Genomic DNA, 17,235 nt, shown 5'->3' with positions numbered 1-17,235 from the left:
CTGAACATCAAGAAGCAATTCTCATTTTTGGAAGCCCCCTTGAAAGAGGGCTGGGAGCCAAGTCTCTTGGCAAAGAGCATCCATGTCAGAACATTCCCTATACAAATACTTTGCCCCAAATTTTAACTCCCTGAGAGGTAGCAACTGAAAGACACTGAAGACTTCAGATGAAGGAAAAGCTGCCTTTACTGGACACGTCAACTACTTGCTCAGAGTGAAACCGTGGTGGGGTTATGTGGTGGTGACCCCCTTGTTAGCTTAAACTTTCCGTTAAGACGACAGGCGATGGGTCACTGTCAACATCACAGGGCCTGTCAAACCTCTGCGTGTTCAGCCTATGCCCTGGAACAGGGTGCCCTGGAATGGGGTGCCTTGCTGCCCTTCTCTACATGGCCCCGAGGACTACGTTGCCCACTCTTCCCTACTTGCCCTCACTCTGGAAGGGTGAACAGCCATGAGTGCCCTCGCTCCTTCGGAAAACGTTTCTCCATGTTCCTTATTGTGAGCACAGTTGATATAATCATAACCCATGTCATTAGGTGAGATGGTGTGCACTAAAATCTGCTAATAAACATTAAATTCCTTTCCTTGTTGAAGGACTAACATCCATTCTTGTGTTTATCCATCTATTCATACATTCACCCACTAGTCCACCTATTCATTCACCCATACATCCATCATCCATGTGTCCATCCCATCCATCATCATGTGTCCATCCATCATCCACCATCCACGTGTCCATCCATCATCCACCATCCACGTGTCCATCCATTCATCCATCATCCATCCATCATCCACGTGTCCATCCATCACCCACGTGTCCATCCATTCATCCATCACCCACATGTCTGATGTGGGAGTGATTTCTTATTAATAAAGAAACTGCCTAGGCCCCTTGATAAGGCCCACCCTTAGGTGGGTGGAGAAAACAGAGGAGAATTCTGGGAAAAAGAAGCTGAGTGAGTGAGTCGCCATGATGCTCCCACTCCAGACAGACGCAGGTTAAGATCCTCTCTGGTAAGCCAGCTCATGGGCTACACAGAATATTAGAAATGGGTTAGAACAATATGTAAGAGCTAGCCAATAAGAAACTGGACCTAGCCGGGCCAGGCAGTGTTTGAAAGAATACAGTTTCCGTGTAATTATTTCTGGGTATAAACTAGCCATGCGGGCGGCCGGGTGCCGGGGACGCAGCCCTGCCGCTCCTATTTCAACAGATGGCGCCCAAACGTGATGGCCTAAATCCACTTAAAAACCTGAGAAGGCTTAAAAATAAGGGAGAGAGAGTTTAACACAGATTTTTGCTGTTTTGTTGGTGGCGTGCTGTAGAGAGATTCCTGATTCAGCAACAGCAGCAGAGAAAAAAAGCTGCGTCATTTTAAAGCGCGGCTTCCTGGTGCTATGCTGCCAGCGTGAACTCTGGCTTTAAAGCATTTCAAGGCTTTTATGGGACTGGATGTTTCTGTTCCCACTTGGGATCGGAGGAGATTGCTCTGAGACCTGCCGATGGCTCAGCGTTCCCTGCCTACACCTGGGCAGATGGCGGAATCAGGCTTAGGCAGGCGGAAGAGCATGGCGGATTCCTGCTGCCATACAGAGACGCGTTTTCAGACTGCGCAGTGCTCTGCGTGTCAGATTTGGCTGTAACTTGGATAAAAAGAGTTTCTGTGCTGCACACTCAGTCTCAAAATTAAATTGCTGATTGCGGCTCCAATGTAAACTGCTGTTTGCCTGTAACTGTGCTCAGCTCAAAAGCACCAAATGACTCTGAGGCAGGAGCGGCTGCTCCTTGCTGAACTGTGCTGATCTCAGGCAGGAACTACCGTAATTACCTTAAAACCGTGCAGTTAAGGTTTAGACTGGGCAGGACACAGGCAGTACCGTATTACCTATACATGGTGCAACTTAAGTTTTTAAGAAATGCTTAACATTTTAAGAAATGCTCCTGGATAATAAAAAAAAAAATACAGATTCACAGTAAAACAGATTCAGACACCGTTGGATGAATGTACGTAGGCTTGGGGAAAAAAAGAGAATATAAAGAATAAAGTTAATGTCTTAAAAAGAAAAAGGGTAAAGTCTTTAAAGAGACAGAGTACAGAAGTACAGATAGTTATAGATTAAGAGAAATAAAGAAAAATAAGCCACGTAAAAATGAAAAATTCACAGAGAGTCTGGATTATGTACATTGTGTTTTCTTTAAAATTTTTGACTGTGAAGGAGCTAAGTACAAAGAGACATTTTATTATATGGGCTGCTAAGCTGAACCTGCACATATGTTCTAAAGGTATCTTGACTTCAAAATTTGGATCTAAGGATATGATGCTTTGGAGAGGGTCTTCTTTTGTTTCCACAGAGGATGTGACCCTATGGATTGCATCTATCCCGGTATGGTATGATAGACCACGCCCTCCTGAAAGGTTGCTGTGAACACCCTCAAAAAATTACTTCACTCAACTGCCAACCGAGATGAACCTGACACACAGGTTACACCCTAAATGATCTGATTAACAGTGCCCCCATTCAGCAGGAAGCAGTTTGGAGAGAAAAAACTACGCCCATGTTCCCAAATATTGTTTATAAATGTTCTTTTACATTTAAAGGGGGATATGATATAGATATGAATAATTTGCATTGGTATGGATTTTAAGGTCAATTTTGTTATATGTATATGTATTTTTGAACTTGATTAAGGTATTGTGATTATGTAGTTCACTTAAAATGTAATGTATAATTAGGAAATATAGGTTGTTAATGGATAATCATTGCTAATAGTTAAGCTTGTAGTCATGTTAGTTAGATTTTCTAGATATATAGAGATATATTTCAATTAGATAGGCATTCTTCATATCTTTCAAAGACTGCAGAATATGGCATTTAAAATATTTTAATAACTTAGGACTTTTCATGACAAGGAGACACGTCTGCTCCTGGCAGCACCAGCTACTTCAAGAGGAAGATGGGCATCGAAGAGGATCCTTATGGAGTTGGATAGTCATTTGGGCAAGAAACTGCTCTTGCCTGGACTGTTGCATAAACTGGACACAGAGAACCCTCAGAGAGAGGACTGCTGAACTTGCCTAAAGGTGAGATGGTCTTTCGGGGTTCCTGATTCATGAAAGAGTCTACAAGACATTCTACAGAACACAGCAGAAAGTGACTGAACTGTCTTTAAAATTTCCTGCTTCATGGAAATGTATCTGGATACCATGGGCCTGTAGGCCGAAGATGGATGCCCCAACGGTACAGAGGAACTTTGGGTGACTGTCCAGGCAGCGAGATGTCTCTGTCATTTCTAGAGTTTTCTTATTTCTTGTTTACTTAGATAATATTATATCCTTCTGGAGTCTTTGATGGAGTTGAAGAATAAATAGTTATAGTTTTCCTTAGTTATGATAAGAGATAAAATAGATATAAATATTGTAACTGTAATTCTTACTTGATAACTGTTTTGTTATATGTAATTTTACTATGCTAAAGTTAAAGCCTTTCTTTTTTGTTTAAACGGAAAAAGGGGAAATGATGTGGGAATGATTTCTTACTAATAAAGAAACTGCCTTGGCCCATTTTATTGGATAGAAAATTAGGTAGGCGGAGTATACAGAAGAGAATTCTGGGAGAAAGAAGGTTAGAGGAGGAGTCGCCATGATGCTCCCACTCCAGACAGATGCAGGTTAAGATCCTCTCTGGTAAGCCAGCTCATGGGCTACACAGAATATTAGAAATGGGTTAGAACAATATGTAAGAGCTAGCCAATAAGAAACTGGACCTAGCCGGGCCAGGCAGTGTTTGAAAGAATACAGTTTCCGTGTAATTATTTCGGGCATAAGCTAGCCATGCGGGCGGCCGGGTGCCGGGGACACAGCCCTGCCGCTCCTATTTCAACACATGTCCATCCATTCATCCATCATCCATGTGTCTATCCATTCATCCGTTATCCACGTGTCCATCCATTCATCCATGTGTCCATCCATTCATCCCTCATCCATGTGTCCATCCATCATCCACGTGTCCATCCATCCATCATCCACGTGTCCATCCATTCTTCCACCATCCACGTGTCCGTCCATTCATCTATCCATCCATTTATCCATACACCCACCCATAAACCCATTCATCCATATATCCATCCACTTGTCCACCCTGCATCAGTCTCCATCCATCCATCCATCCATCCATCCATCCATCCATCTTCTCATCCACTAGCCTATAAAATGGATCCACATAAACCTTCGAGATAGTTCTGTCTTTCACAGTCCACTGCCATGAATGGGGCTACCTCCCCTGTACTTCAAGCCAGAATGCCTGCAGAGTGATGCCCCAGCATGAAGTAATTCATCACTGTGATCAGGGATGAACCGTCTTCCCCATCCCTCAGCTCTGTCAACAATGAAGCCATGACTGCCAGCGGAGTGAAGTGCAGCAACATCAAAAAACTCCTCTTTCACGGAAACTTTATTGTAGATGTTCTCCGGGAACTGCCGGGCTAATTGTGTGCACCAGGCAGTGGGTTCAGAGTGGCGTTTAGCACATTGCTTTGAAGGCGAGATGACTGCTATGTTTAAAAGGCTGGCCTATCGGGGGCCACACTCCTTTGTGGTGAGTGCTGTTCCTCACCGGAGCATCCTTTCTCCTCAGAGATCTCCCTGTGACAGATCACAGTTATTGCTTCACTTTTGGTCAGTCCAGCTGTCAGCCTCATTGCTGTAGGCAGAATGAACCACACAGCGGGTATTTATAAGTACCTACTGAATAAACGAACTTGTGAGAGGCCCACCAGCCTGTTGTGCATTCCCGATCTTACCAAAGGCATCTTCTGACTGATATTTGCCAATGTTAATTTCAAATATAGGTAGGAAGGAAGCATAATTTACTGACCCAGTCAGTATGGGTTACACAAATACTTTTCGAATGAATTTAATTAAATCTGAAGGAGATCACATAAATTTTTGAGGAAAGAGTCATATTTAATGTCCTGGTATTTAAGCCCATGGCAACCAGTAAGGTAAGTGTCATAACAGCCAGGAAAGAGTTTCTCTCTGCCTGATCACTGTATCATTATTAAATACTTGTTTCAAGGGTTTTGATTTATGGGTAAGAATCATATCTGTATCTTTTGTAATGATTGCATTTCTTAATTAACTTTTGCAGTAATGGGAGTGGAGCCTAGGGTCTTGTGAACGCCGGAGAAGGAGTCTACCAATGAGATATCTTCCAAGCCCCATTGACTTTTTAAAATATTGGTAGATTTTATCATTTTAACTAAAATCAAGTATTTTTCTCTGAGCAAGACACAAACATCAAGGGCATTTAGTGGATCTGACATGTTTCTATATCTCTGCTACATTTTCTTCAAAGTAGATACTGAGTTAAAATTTTAGAATAGAGTCACATTACAGTCCACTTTCAAGAGGGCAGTGCCAGATAGTCCTTAGGAAGGCTCCCGCCCTGCTCATACCTGTGGGTCCATTCTGAGAAAGGTGTGAGGGCCTCTGCTACTTAGGGTCGATCGCTTGAAGGTCTTGCTGTGGTAAAAATGGTAGTAATCGTCCAGGTTTCCGATCTGCAAAACAAGAGGCGGGGTTACTTTTCTCCAACACCACCTCGCAGACAGCTTCAAAGTTCTCCTTCCCACAACCGCTTCCCATTGCCCGAGGCTTCTTAGGCGTCCAGTGCAAACAGTCTCCCCACCCTGCTCCCCACCTGTGTCTCTGGCACACAGTCAATGTTTATGAACCGGAAGTTCTTTTTAGATAAACAACCCTATATGATGTTCCTGAGGAAGCACACACTCCATCAGAACTTACCGGCTAATATTGTCTAAGTTTATACTATTGTGGCCAAGATTTTTAGACATGTATTAGTGTTTATTTTGGGCCAAGTATCCCTGAGGTAGCTAAGTTAGTGTCAAGTCAGGTCCTACTCCAAAATATCCGTTGTAAACATTCTCCTTCCTCTCCACCCCATGGGTAAACCAAAATCTCTAAGAATGGACTCTCATTCTCAAGTGCATGGGGAAGCCAAAGAAAACACACTGGCCCATCTGCTCCGGGTTTTAAGAGGTCAGATGAGAACATCCAGACCCCTGGGGTGTCCCAATTTTCTGTTATGGGCAGTTTTTCAGGACAGATTTCAGCTTGAGACTAGGTGGAACTAAGAGAAGCCGTGTGGTCTGATGCCGTCTTCGAGAAAGGCTGATGCTCGCCCCTTCCCGTCATGTCGACTTGCCCAGGGTCTGAAGATTCCTGAGCACGAGAGCATCGCTTTCAGAGGCCTGTTCATCCTAGCTGTCTCTGGCTGTATTAAATCACTGGTTAGCCACCATCCTCAGAGGCGGCGTCTGAAAATGCAGATGGACTGGACCTCTACCGGTACTGTTCTGTGGCCCCTACTCAGTCAGCTGGGCTGCGGACACAAGGAGGGACTGAAGACAAAGGAAGCCACCTCTGCACCCACCCACCCAGCCATGATTTCACTTACAGATTAATCTGTAGTTGACTGTGATCCGCAAACACTTAACGGAAAATTCCAGCAATAAGTAATTTGCATCTTATAGACACATTACTATCGTTCTATTCATTACTGTTGTTGATATCTTACTGTGCCTATTCTTCAAACTACACTTTATCTATATATGTATATGTAGGAAGAGGTACAGTAAGTCTATCTATCTATCTATCTATATGCCTACATATGATTTATAACTATATATAATGTATATTGCAGTGCTATCCATTTATACGTATCATATATAGAATGTATACATGCCCTATATATGTGTATATGTCACATATACATGATAAGTATATATCCATATGTACATGATATCCATTTGTACATATCAAGTACATGTATATAGTACTGTAATTGGCCTCTAGAGCAATTTGGACATGATGATTTTACATATAGATTTTCAGTCAGATAAGTTTCATTCAAACGCTTCCCACCATTAGCCATGTGGTTTTGAGCAAGGATATTCAATCCCTGTTTATCTCAGTCCCTTCTGAGTAAAATGAGAATGAGATTACTTACCCTTATGCTATCTTATGTTTCTGATTCCCCTTGACTTTCACCAGGACTAAAGTTTACCCAGTAGAACACCGTCAGCTGCCCCAACCTCACAGCCATTCTGTCTGTCTACTCTAACTTGCCGATGCCCAATAGAGATGAAACGACAGTCCTTAGGACAGACCATGGGATTGAGACACTGTGAGCGACCATTTCCACATCTTTGCACAAGAAGACAGGGTGAGTATACAAAGAGGTTCTGCTGGGGTCTCTGCCACCCTCAGCCTTCCCTGCCAGCCAGTCTGGCAACCCAGCTGCTTCCTGTTCTTACATTGAGGAGACAGCCCTTTTTATTAAAAATATAAAGCCCCTCTACTCAGGCTTGTCCTGGCATGTTCTGTTCTCACACACAGAGAACATCAAGTACTGAGACAGTCAAGTGTCAACCTACTCAGTGCTGAGAGCTTAGGGTGGCGCTAAGCAATGACAGCGCTTACTGGGGGCTGGGATTAGCTCTCCGGCTCCTTTTTGAGGCCCCTCCATTCCTCTCTTAAGGTCTCAGATGCTGTGGATTTGGGATAAAACAGGTTGCCTGACTCTTTCTGTTGGAAATCCTGGACTGACCCTCTCGGGGCTTTCATTCCTCATGAGACGTTAAGTACCATTTTGCAAGCTGATTGTTTCCAGATCTGCTGAATGAGAGACCTATGTATATGAGGGGACAAGCAGGGCTCCAGGTAGGTAGTTAGCACCCCATGCACGGTTACCTGCAGCTTACCTGCAATTCCAATTTTCTGTCCATTTTCTACATCTTTTTCAGCCATCACAAACGCCACTGATTCTGTCCTATCTTATGCATAGGCACTTTTCTCTTTTCCTACAGGTAAATCCTATTGCTCACTCTCTAAACAAGTGACCCAAAGACTGCTAAGGTGTAGCAGACCAATACGAGCCAAAGGCGATCATGGAGCCTCACTGCCCAGCAGGAATTAGTAAATAAGAATGCCTATGAACCGCCACTATCCCTGTGTGTGTGTGTGTGGGGGGGGTCATAACTGTTGGTCTTTTAAGTCTGAACATTCATTTACTCTTAGAGAAAAGGTGACAGGGGAATGAAATTTGCTAGTAAATAAATGATTCCATGCAGAGCGACCTGCCACCTGGGGGCGGTCCTGGAGGTCATTCGGGGCAGTACTGGCCTCTGGGTAGCTGAGCTACGCCAGGGGAGCCATGCCTTCCCTTAAAAGTCCCTAGGTCACCTGGTCCCCTTGTCTCTGGGCCACCTGTAATCATCCTTAGAAATGGCCCACAAGGTCTTGGAAGACGGAAAAGAACAAATGACCCTCACAATACTAACTAGGCAAATGGCCTCTGGGGTCAGCCGTGGCCAGCACTGCACTTGTTTGTACATATGTCCAAATCGGCAGGAGGGTTGGGTTCCACCGCAGAAGAGATGGGGCCCTCAGCCAAGGAATCCTCCCGCCCTTGCAAAACTAGCTGCTAACGCAGGGAGCTGCTTCGGCGAAGCCAGGCAGCATCTGGCCTTTGGTGCCTGGCTCATCCTGACTGGCACCATGACTTCAAGGTTATCCATGTTGTATTGTATTACGCGTGAGAATTTTCTTCCATTTTAAGGCCAATGAACACTGCATTTATGGATATATCCATCCCCATGGTCACGGACACAGCTTACTTCCTCATTTGGCTACTGTGAATGTTACCGCTATGGACAGGGTGTGCCAATATTTGCCCAAGTCCTGCTTTCACTTCCTTTGGGTACATTCCCAGGTCCTACTTCTAGAACGACTGGACTGGTCACACCCACTTGTTTGCTTATGGAGCCATTTCCTGTTTGCTGTTGCAGCTCTTGAGTTCTCACCTGGCCCTGCTGGAGCAGCACTTACGAGGCTTGGAAACCGCTTTTTCCTACCTCAGGCTGTGGTCATGAAGACAGATGACAGGGTACCCGGGTGGCAGGCCCCAGGCGTGGACAGAGTCTCTCGGGGATGGGTCCGCTCTCTGGCTTCAACCAGATGGTATCTGAGAGTGCTCTGCCCCTGACTCCTGTGACTCTGACTCTCTCCACCTCAGTTGTGCCATTTGTAAGAGGAGGTCATCATACGGGGAGACTGAGGCTCCAGTGTCCACGACAGGGGGAGGGAAGCTCCAAATTTCTGAATTAGCAATACCTCCATTCTGTCCAAAGACCAGCAAAGATAATGGATACTAACTGACATATGAATTCACAAGTAAGACTTGAGATGACTGTTATTCCCTTGGTTTAACTTCAGGGTTAAACTGGCAGATACTAGACTTGTACTAATATAGAAGTCTCCTATCTAAGAGCCTCGGTGGAAACTTGAAGCTACCAATAGTACCAAACCCCAAAGATATTATGATTTTCCCCTATATATACATGCTCACAATGCATTAATAAAATTAGGCGTAGCATTTAATAACAAACTAGAACAAACACAATGAATATAAATATGTCTATGATTCTAAAGCAATGTAAGCTATAAAGTATAAAGTACTTGAGAATTTTTTATTTAACGTCTTTGGGCTGAGGTTGATTGTCAGATGTGAGTCCCTCAGATAATGAGGGGCTCCTATGGACAGAAAAGGCAGAAGCAGGCAGCAAAAATCCTTTTCTGGAAGAAAATGGGTGCTAGGGACAGAACAGGGTCTCATACATGCTAAGCATGTACCACAGAGCTTCACGCCCAGTCTAGAAGCGTCCTTGTCCTGGTTTGACACTCATTCATATGAACACACATGCTTGGCTGTCTGGCTGTCCATCCTGAGCTGCTGTCACTGGGCCATGGCCTGGGATAGTCTATGCCAGACACTGGCTCCGCTCCTACAGTCAGTGTACACACCCTGCACACGCACTGCTCAAGCCGTCTCCGAATAGCCCCTTGTTACAGAGATAGATACACTGGGTGCCACAAACACTTCCATGCACAAGCCTGGGGCAGCTTCTCTCCCTTCCCGTTTGTGGGAACAGGAGGAGGAAGCCCATCAGACCTGTGGCCTTCCTGTCTGGTCCCACTCTACCCTTCCCAAGCCCCTGTCTGCTCTTCATCAGCAACACTGCCTGCTGCAGTGTAAGGCACTGTTTCTTAAATCCTAACATAAAACTTCAATATGTTCCATTTTCCTTTCTTGCCCACGGTATTTTCACAATGTCTTCATCGGAATCTGTCTCTGAGAGCACTATCCAATAAAACAGTTTGCCGAATATCAAATGCTCACGTCTCGCTACTCAATATCAATATGTAACTATATACATTAGTTGGTAGAATTGGCAATATCATTAAAACAGCATTAAAGGCCTTGCTAAATGTTCTCAACCAGAACATAGGAAGAAATGAGATCAAAGAACTCACAGAGAACAGAGTCAAACGTAGTTTAATTCTCCCTAACAGGAGGCTCTATTAGACATTTCAAAAACACTAGATAATTAGACACCCAGTGCAAACAAGGAAGGTACAAAGAGAGACTGGAGTTAGGAGCAACTGCCCTATTCTGTCCCTAGCTGTCCTCAACTTGCACTGAGTGCCTGGAGCTCAAAAGGCAAGCGTCAGATAGCGTGCCCATCCCGGTTAAGATGGATTCACAGCTCAGGGAGCCAGCTGTTAGGTCTAACCTCATCTTGCAGACAGAGGAACTGTGCTGTGGAACTGTGAAGTCGTTTCTTCAAGATCACTTATCTTGTTAACAATACAGCTAGGGTTCTTCGTCATCAAACCTCTATCTTCTGGAATAATTAAAGGCCAAGAGCTGCCATGGAGATCCCCAAAACCTGATGTCTGTCCTTGGCAGGAGGTTACACACACTGGGCCACATAGCTCAGCAAGTGCCCACTCGTTTCCATTTCTAAGGGAAATTATCGGCATCACGCATTAAGCTCAATACCTTTTCCATTACGCCTCTGTGTGCATGTGGATGGATGGATGGATGGCTCCAGTGCTGTATGAAGATTTGTTTTGTTCTGCTGTGTGTGAAATACCCAAGTATTGAAATACATATGCATATGTACATATGTATTTCATATATATACATACAGAGATATGCATGTGTGTTTGTGACTATGTTTATATAATATTTGAATGTATTTTACATATGTATATGGATATATAGGAGTTTGTATGTATAAATACATAAACATTCAGGTGTATGGATACATGTGACCAAAGACAGGCAAATCCTTGATTTTCTTATAACCATCATACCCAAGTGGGCTGCTGGAGCCAGTACTGACTGCCCTGATTCAGAAGCCCTGGGTCTCTGGCTCCCATTGTGGTATACTTCAGAACCCGGCAAAGAGCTCCAACAAATCTACTGCAATTTGGGCCTGACCCCAGATGGAGGTCTGGGTGCTGACAGGGCTTGTGGGTCCTGCAGCAATAGAGCAGCTGAGCCCTTCCTAGGAGGCTGATCCTTCTCCCTGCCAGCCAGTTGACTCCCACTTCCCACTCCCTCCCCCCATCCTGGGACTCAACTTGGGGCCATTGTCGGCTCTGGAGCTTCCCCTCCCTCCATCCAGATGGATCCTGAGTACCCTGCATGGTTAAGGTCAGGGCGTTGGGAGACTGGAGCATGCATACTCTCAGCATCTCTGTCCTCAGGCTTGGGACAGCACGGGGGTCACAGACAATTCCCACCACCACTAGAGCAGCCATTGCCATCCTTTTGCCCCCCACCCCCAACCTTCTCAAAGCAGTCCCTTAAATGGTCCACTGCCCCATTTCACGGGGGCAGGCCTGGGGTGCTGAGCCGAACCATTCATCTCTTCAAGGGCACCACACTCCAGCCCTCCCCAGCTCCTCCCTGTCACAGAGGACAGCACGAGCCCCTCGCAGAGTACATCAGGATTGTAGCCACCAAGCCAGGCCACCTCTTTTGCCACAGGCTTGTCCTTCAGAGACGCTGCCAGTGTGAGAGCCCTTGTCTTGCTGCTTCATCCCCTTGTGTTGCTTGTGCTGGACCTCTGACCCTGGCTCCACTAGCTCCTGCTATTGGTAATCTTATCCTAACATCATCCCTGCCTCCAGGAAGCCTTCCCGGATGCCCCAGACTCAGCTGGCCCACCTGTAGCCATCACGACTCTCAGCACTTCCCCCCTTTGCTGAAATCTCAACAGCAGGAATCACAGCACCTGTCGGGGTCTCTGGAGTACGGAAGCTTGGGAAACAGCAAAGCCAAGCATATTTCAGAACTCCAGACCCAAGTGACATCAGATAGACGTCATTCCACCGATATAAAGTAGCTCAGGGAAAGTTTGAGTACAGAGGCAGGATGGACCGTCCCCTGTCCCTTCCCTCCTGGACACTACTGTCTTCCTTTGTACTCTCTCCCAACCGGTCCCCCTTCCAGGACAGCTGTGAAACTGGAAGTGTTGTTGTGCGGTGGAGGCAGGACACCAACTCCCGGCTGGAGGCTGGGGCGGACACAGCCTCTGAGCTATCTAGAAGGCGTAGCTCATCTACTCAGGAGCCTGGAGTTCATTCATGGGGAGCACACCCACAGATGTGAGGAGCACGGAGAACCTGCAGAGCCACAGGAGGGGAGTGTGAGAGCCGTGTCTGAGCCGAGTCTTTTGCGATTTTATTTTAAGCACAAGCACTTATTCTCACCCTAGGGTGAGCCCCGCAGTGCTGCCAGCTGGAGTTCACCCTGTGTTCTTCAAGACAGCGTTACTTGAAGGAATGGAGGAGGAGTCCCAACCCCAATCAACCATGTCTGATGTGCAGCAGAGCCACTACTGAAAACCAGCTTCCACCCCAGATGACATCCGGAGTCTTCCAAAAGTCCACCATCCCCAGGGTCAGAAAGCTGGCTCTGTGGGGAGTTGCCTACAGTCCAGGAAAACATCATCCCACCTCCCTAGGCTGGAGCAATCTAGCCTCAAGGGAACAGCTGATAAGCAGGCCTGGGAACATCACCCGTCAAGGTCTCCAAATGAATGGGTAGAAGATTTGCAGCTTCCAACGGAAAAAAAATAAATAAAAAATAAAAAACGCATCCCTTTATCACTCCTGAAGCCTGCCCTTGGCTGGACACAGCCGTCTCCAGCCCCTCTTCCCTGCAGCTGCAGCTAGCGGCTTCTGAAGCTGCCGGTCTTTCTTTGGGTTGACTTCTTCCAAGGGCTTTGGCTTTCTGGAAGAGTCCACGTCTAAGTCACGGTCCCCTGGGCTCAGTTATATAACACTATTGATCCCAGTTGGCCAGCTTAAGAAAAACACGACTAATTAGAACCCGTAAAAACCTACACACCAAATTAATTCTGAATTGCTCTGGTGACTTCCTACTAAAAATGTTATAAATAGAGATGGCCACCGGGCCTATATTTAGCCTCTGCTAGGCTACCTGGTATTTATAATTGAGGAAGTCCAGAGGGATAGAATGGACATTTTGTTGTTGTTGTTTTTTACAAACTGCTTTTCCCATTTCAGTCACATAGACACACAGTCACATTCAGTTACTGCAGTAATTACAATCCCACCCGAGCTAAGACACTGCACAGTTTCTCAGTCCTTTTTAAAATTATGTTCTCCAGCACGTTACACACCCAAATGGTGCAATTAGGCTGGTCAACCTCCTGCAAATCCCTGAAAAAAAAATAACATTAATTTTGATTTTGGAGACTTCATGTTTTCTTCCCTCGAGTTGCTGGAGCAAACAGCCCAGTTTCCGACGAGGAAGCTTGACTTATACCCACTTGGCCTGCGCTGTCCTGCGTGTAGCTGCAACCTTTCTGAAACTGTACTCTGAAGATTTCCATTCTAAAGAGCTTACTAGTTAAGGAATTCTGGTGGTCGCGTGAAGTTTGTTATTGTTCACTATCCTGAATATTCACTTCCGTTCTGATTTGATTTGATTTAAAAAGTGATGCACGTGACTCTTTCTCCAGGAGGTTTCCATCCTAAGGAGAGGGTGGGTTTGTGTGGGGAAGGGACTAGGGGAGGGCCTAGGGTCACCCAGGGCAAAGCACTACCGCTGGAGCTCAGCGGGTAAGGAAGGTGTCCCCCCTCAGTGATGGAGATCCTGAGGACATCTGAGGGAGTGGCCCACTCTGGACATCCAGAATATGAGCAGGTGCCCAGTTTGGGGGTGGAAATCAATGAACATGTCAGATGGGTTAGCTGCAGGGGCATTAATAGATCAATACATCAGAAACAACAGAAGCCAGCTTTCCCACCGCTGGAGAAGGGCATCCATACGAGGTGGAAACCCAAAGAGAATTCTATGGGGAAAAGACTGGAATAAGACATCCTTGTAAATTCAGTTTTCAGTACAGAGAAGTAAACACATGCAGTATATGTGTGTGCTGTGGTTTGGATATGTGTCATCCAAAAGTCCAAGTGCCAAAACCTTGGTCATCAGCCTTCGGGAGGAGTTAGGACCATTACAAGGGGCAGAACCTCATGGGAGGAAATGAAATCATTGAGAGCAAGCCAATGAAGGGACTAGTAGGACCCAGGGCCCTCTCTCTCGTTTCTTGGCTGACATGAGGCAGGTGGTTTTGTTCCCTTGTGTACTGTCACCAGGACCTACAGCTTGGCTACAGGTCCAAAAGCAATGGGACTACGGGCTGAAACCTCCCCAACTGTGAGACAAAACAAGATTTTTCTTCTTTTGTCACAGGATCAGAACACGGTTTAATGAGGTGTATGTAGATATAGAAGCATAGTGCCAACCTTAACCCCACGGCCCCAGAACGACAATACTCCAAAGCAATGAGCACCCAGGAATGCAGCTCTTGGTGCTCATACACACCATTTTCCTACTGGAAGTAGCAGGACTCTTGCCATGGCTGGTTCTAGCCCTAGGACGGTAGCGGTAGAACAATGTGCACTATTATAGTTGGCAGAAAGCAAGCAAAAGCCCAAAGAACTCTAGAGACATTTCAAAAGGATACAGAGGTTGGGTGGAAGGGAACCCACTGACTAAGCAAGGCACAAGAATAACAGACATTCTAATGGGCTGTGACCTCTGACTAAACCGGGAAACCGTGAGTTCCCACAGGCACGAGTAGACTCAAGGTTTCAAAGGAATATCTGCTTTGGTTTCATAAAGTTTCAAAGTAGTACTATACAAAATACTTACAATTATAAAGGCAAAAGGAGAGATTTTACAGTGTAAATTCTGATAAAAAAAAAAAAAAACTACCTGAGTCAAGTGACCTACGTAAGAATTACTGGCGAAGCCTTGAACCATTAGCCGGGGGACTGTGGCTGCTTCAGAATGGTTTGCCTCCTCCAAATCCCACCATGAGACTTCGGGATGGTGGAAACCTAAACCAGAGGCTTAGAGATGAGATCTTTCGGGAGAGACTACAGTTAGATAAGCTCAAGGGGGGGGGGGGAGTCCCCATAACTTGAGTCTTGGTAGCTTTATAAGAATAGGGAGGGGGCCGGGCGGTGGTGGCGCACGCCTTTAACCCCAGCACTCGGGAGGCAGAGGCAGGCGGATCTCTGTGAGTTCGAGACCAGCCTGGTCTACAAGAGCTAGTTCCGGGACAGGCTCCAAAGCCACAGAAGAAACTCTGTCCAGAAAAGAATAGGGAGGGATACTTCAACATAGGAACATACATAGGAACATATTTTCCCTGATTCCTGCCATGTTGTGGACACCCGGAGCCAGCCTGCGACCCTGCCAGCTGGGACGGGCCCTTGACTTTGGACCTGCAGAAGCACGGGCCACTTTCTTTCTAACTTACCCGCTCCTATGCTACTATCATCAGCAAGAGGAACCAGGCTAAGATGTGGCCAGGCACCACAGCAACCGGTGCCGCATTGTCGAACTGTTCTGTAACAATTCCATCAAGACCTGACAAACCCAACTGGAAAGACAGTCCCCTAGTATGCAAAAAAAGGTTCAGGTCATAAAAGTCAAGAAAACACTAACAAATGCTGCAGAGTGGAAGAAATCCAACGGCAATGCCATGGCCTCCCTGGAGGTCACGCTGGAACCCGAGGCAAAGGGAAAATCAGCAAGACTGCACTGCGTTGCAAATTCTGATGCTTTGCTCATGGATTTTCATGCATTAATCGTTTAAACACTGCAGCAATTGTTGCTCATCTTGATGATGGAATCTTCCAGTACCCCTTTGAGCCCTGCAACCACACGCCAACCTCATCCTGCCCTACGGCCCAGCCTGCTAATGAGACCTGCTTACCTACTGTAACCCCGATTCTGATCAGTATAAGTCAGCTTCTGCCACTATAGCAAAATGCCCCAGACAATGTGTGAAGAGAAAATGTTTGTTCTGCCTGACCATTTTGGAGGTCAGAATCCACAATTAAATGGTCCTGGCTGCCTGTGGTATGTACAAGCCACCTGTACAGTACCGCCTGTCTACCACGGGATGGTTCGCCAGTCGGGCAAGGGGATGGAGATTGAGACACACACACAGAGACACGGGTCATCTTTGAAACAAGAATGGCCCCTTTATTGTGTTCCAGGGCAGCTTATATAAGGCTCTCCTTGCCCTAGCACTCAGCTGCAAGCCCACCAGAAACCAGTCCCTGCTATCAGAAACTCATGAGGGTCTCATGCTCAGAGCAGCTACAAGCATAGGAAAACACGTTGTCTACTCTGGCAGGCAAGGAGTCACAGGAAATTCAGGGTCTGAGGGTCTGCAGTGCCCAACAGTGGTAGAGACATCTGGCAGAGCAAAACCACACATCTAGGGTCAAAAAGCACAAACAAAGAGAGGAAGGGATGTCCTTCCACAGTCTCCTCAGAGGATATGCACCCATGTCTAGACCCCCCTTTAAAAGGTACCATCACTTTTCAACCATATCACATCGGGAATAAACGAAGTCTTCAACATGTGGAGGCATTCAAGTCGAGTGAGAACCACTGCTGGGCACTGAGGAAAGTGAGTCTCTGCCACAGCTCTGTAGAGACTGCCCTTGTTTATGTGACAGATGCACTAGATTGTTGGGACTGATGGGACCGAGCTAGCAACATTCTTACTGAGAGCGCACGCACGTGTGTGTGTGTGTGTGTGTGTGTGTGTGTGTGTGTGTATGCTTTTTACTTTTCTAGGAGCTTGTGACTGGTTGATTTGTTTCTACATTATTTTTAAATTGCAATAAAACAAGGCACTTAACTTCCCAGTATCCTTTCTCAATAAACACTGTGGTGGTTTGAATGAAAATGACCCTCATAAACTCATAGGAAGTGGCACCATTAGGAGGTGTGGCCTTGTTGGAG

The 17,235-nt window shown here is 46.1% G+C and overlaps 1 protein-coding gene across 2 annotated transcripts in view; it reads right to left on the bottom strand.

The window, feature by feature from the left end:
* The window catches only part of Pcsk6 (proprotein convertase subtilisin/kexin type 6), a 192,935-nt gene that overhangs the window by 138,833 nt on the left and 36,867 nt on the right, over positions 1 to 17,235 (bottom strand). For both annotated transcript variants that reach the window (XM_050149192.1, XM_050149191.1), the window contains exon 2: positions 5,459 to 5,563. In XM_050149192.1, the coding sequence (XP_050005149.1) occupies positions 5,459 to 5,563 (105 nt within the window). The remainder of the gene's footprint in view (positions 1 to 5,458; positions 5,564 to 17,235) is intronic.

Source organism: Alexandromys fortis, unplaced genomic scaffold (genome assembly GCF_014885135.2).
Source record: "Alexandromys fortis isolate MF-2015 unplaced genomic scaffold, M_Fortis_MF-2015_v1.1 scaffold_67, whole genome shotgun sequence".
Taxonomy (NCBI): domain Eukaryota; kingdom Metazoa; phylum Chordata; class Mammalia; order Rodentia; family Cricetidae; genus Alexandromys; species Alexandromys fortis.
Note: the sequence above shows the minus strand (reverse complement) of the source record. Positions and strands in the feature narration are given on the sequence as shown.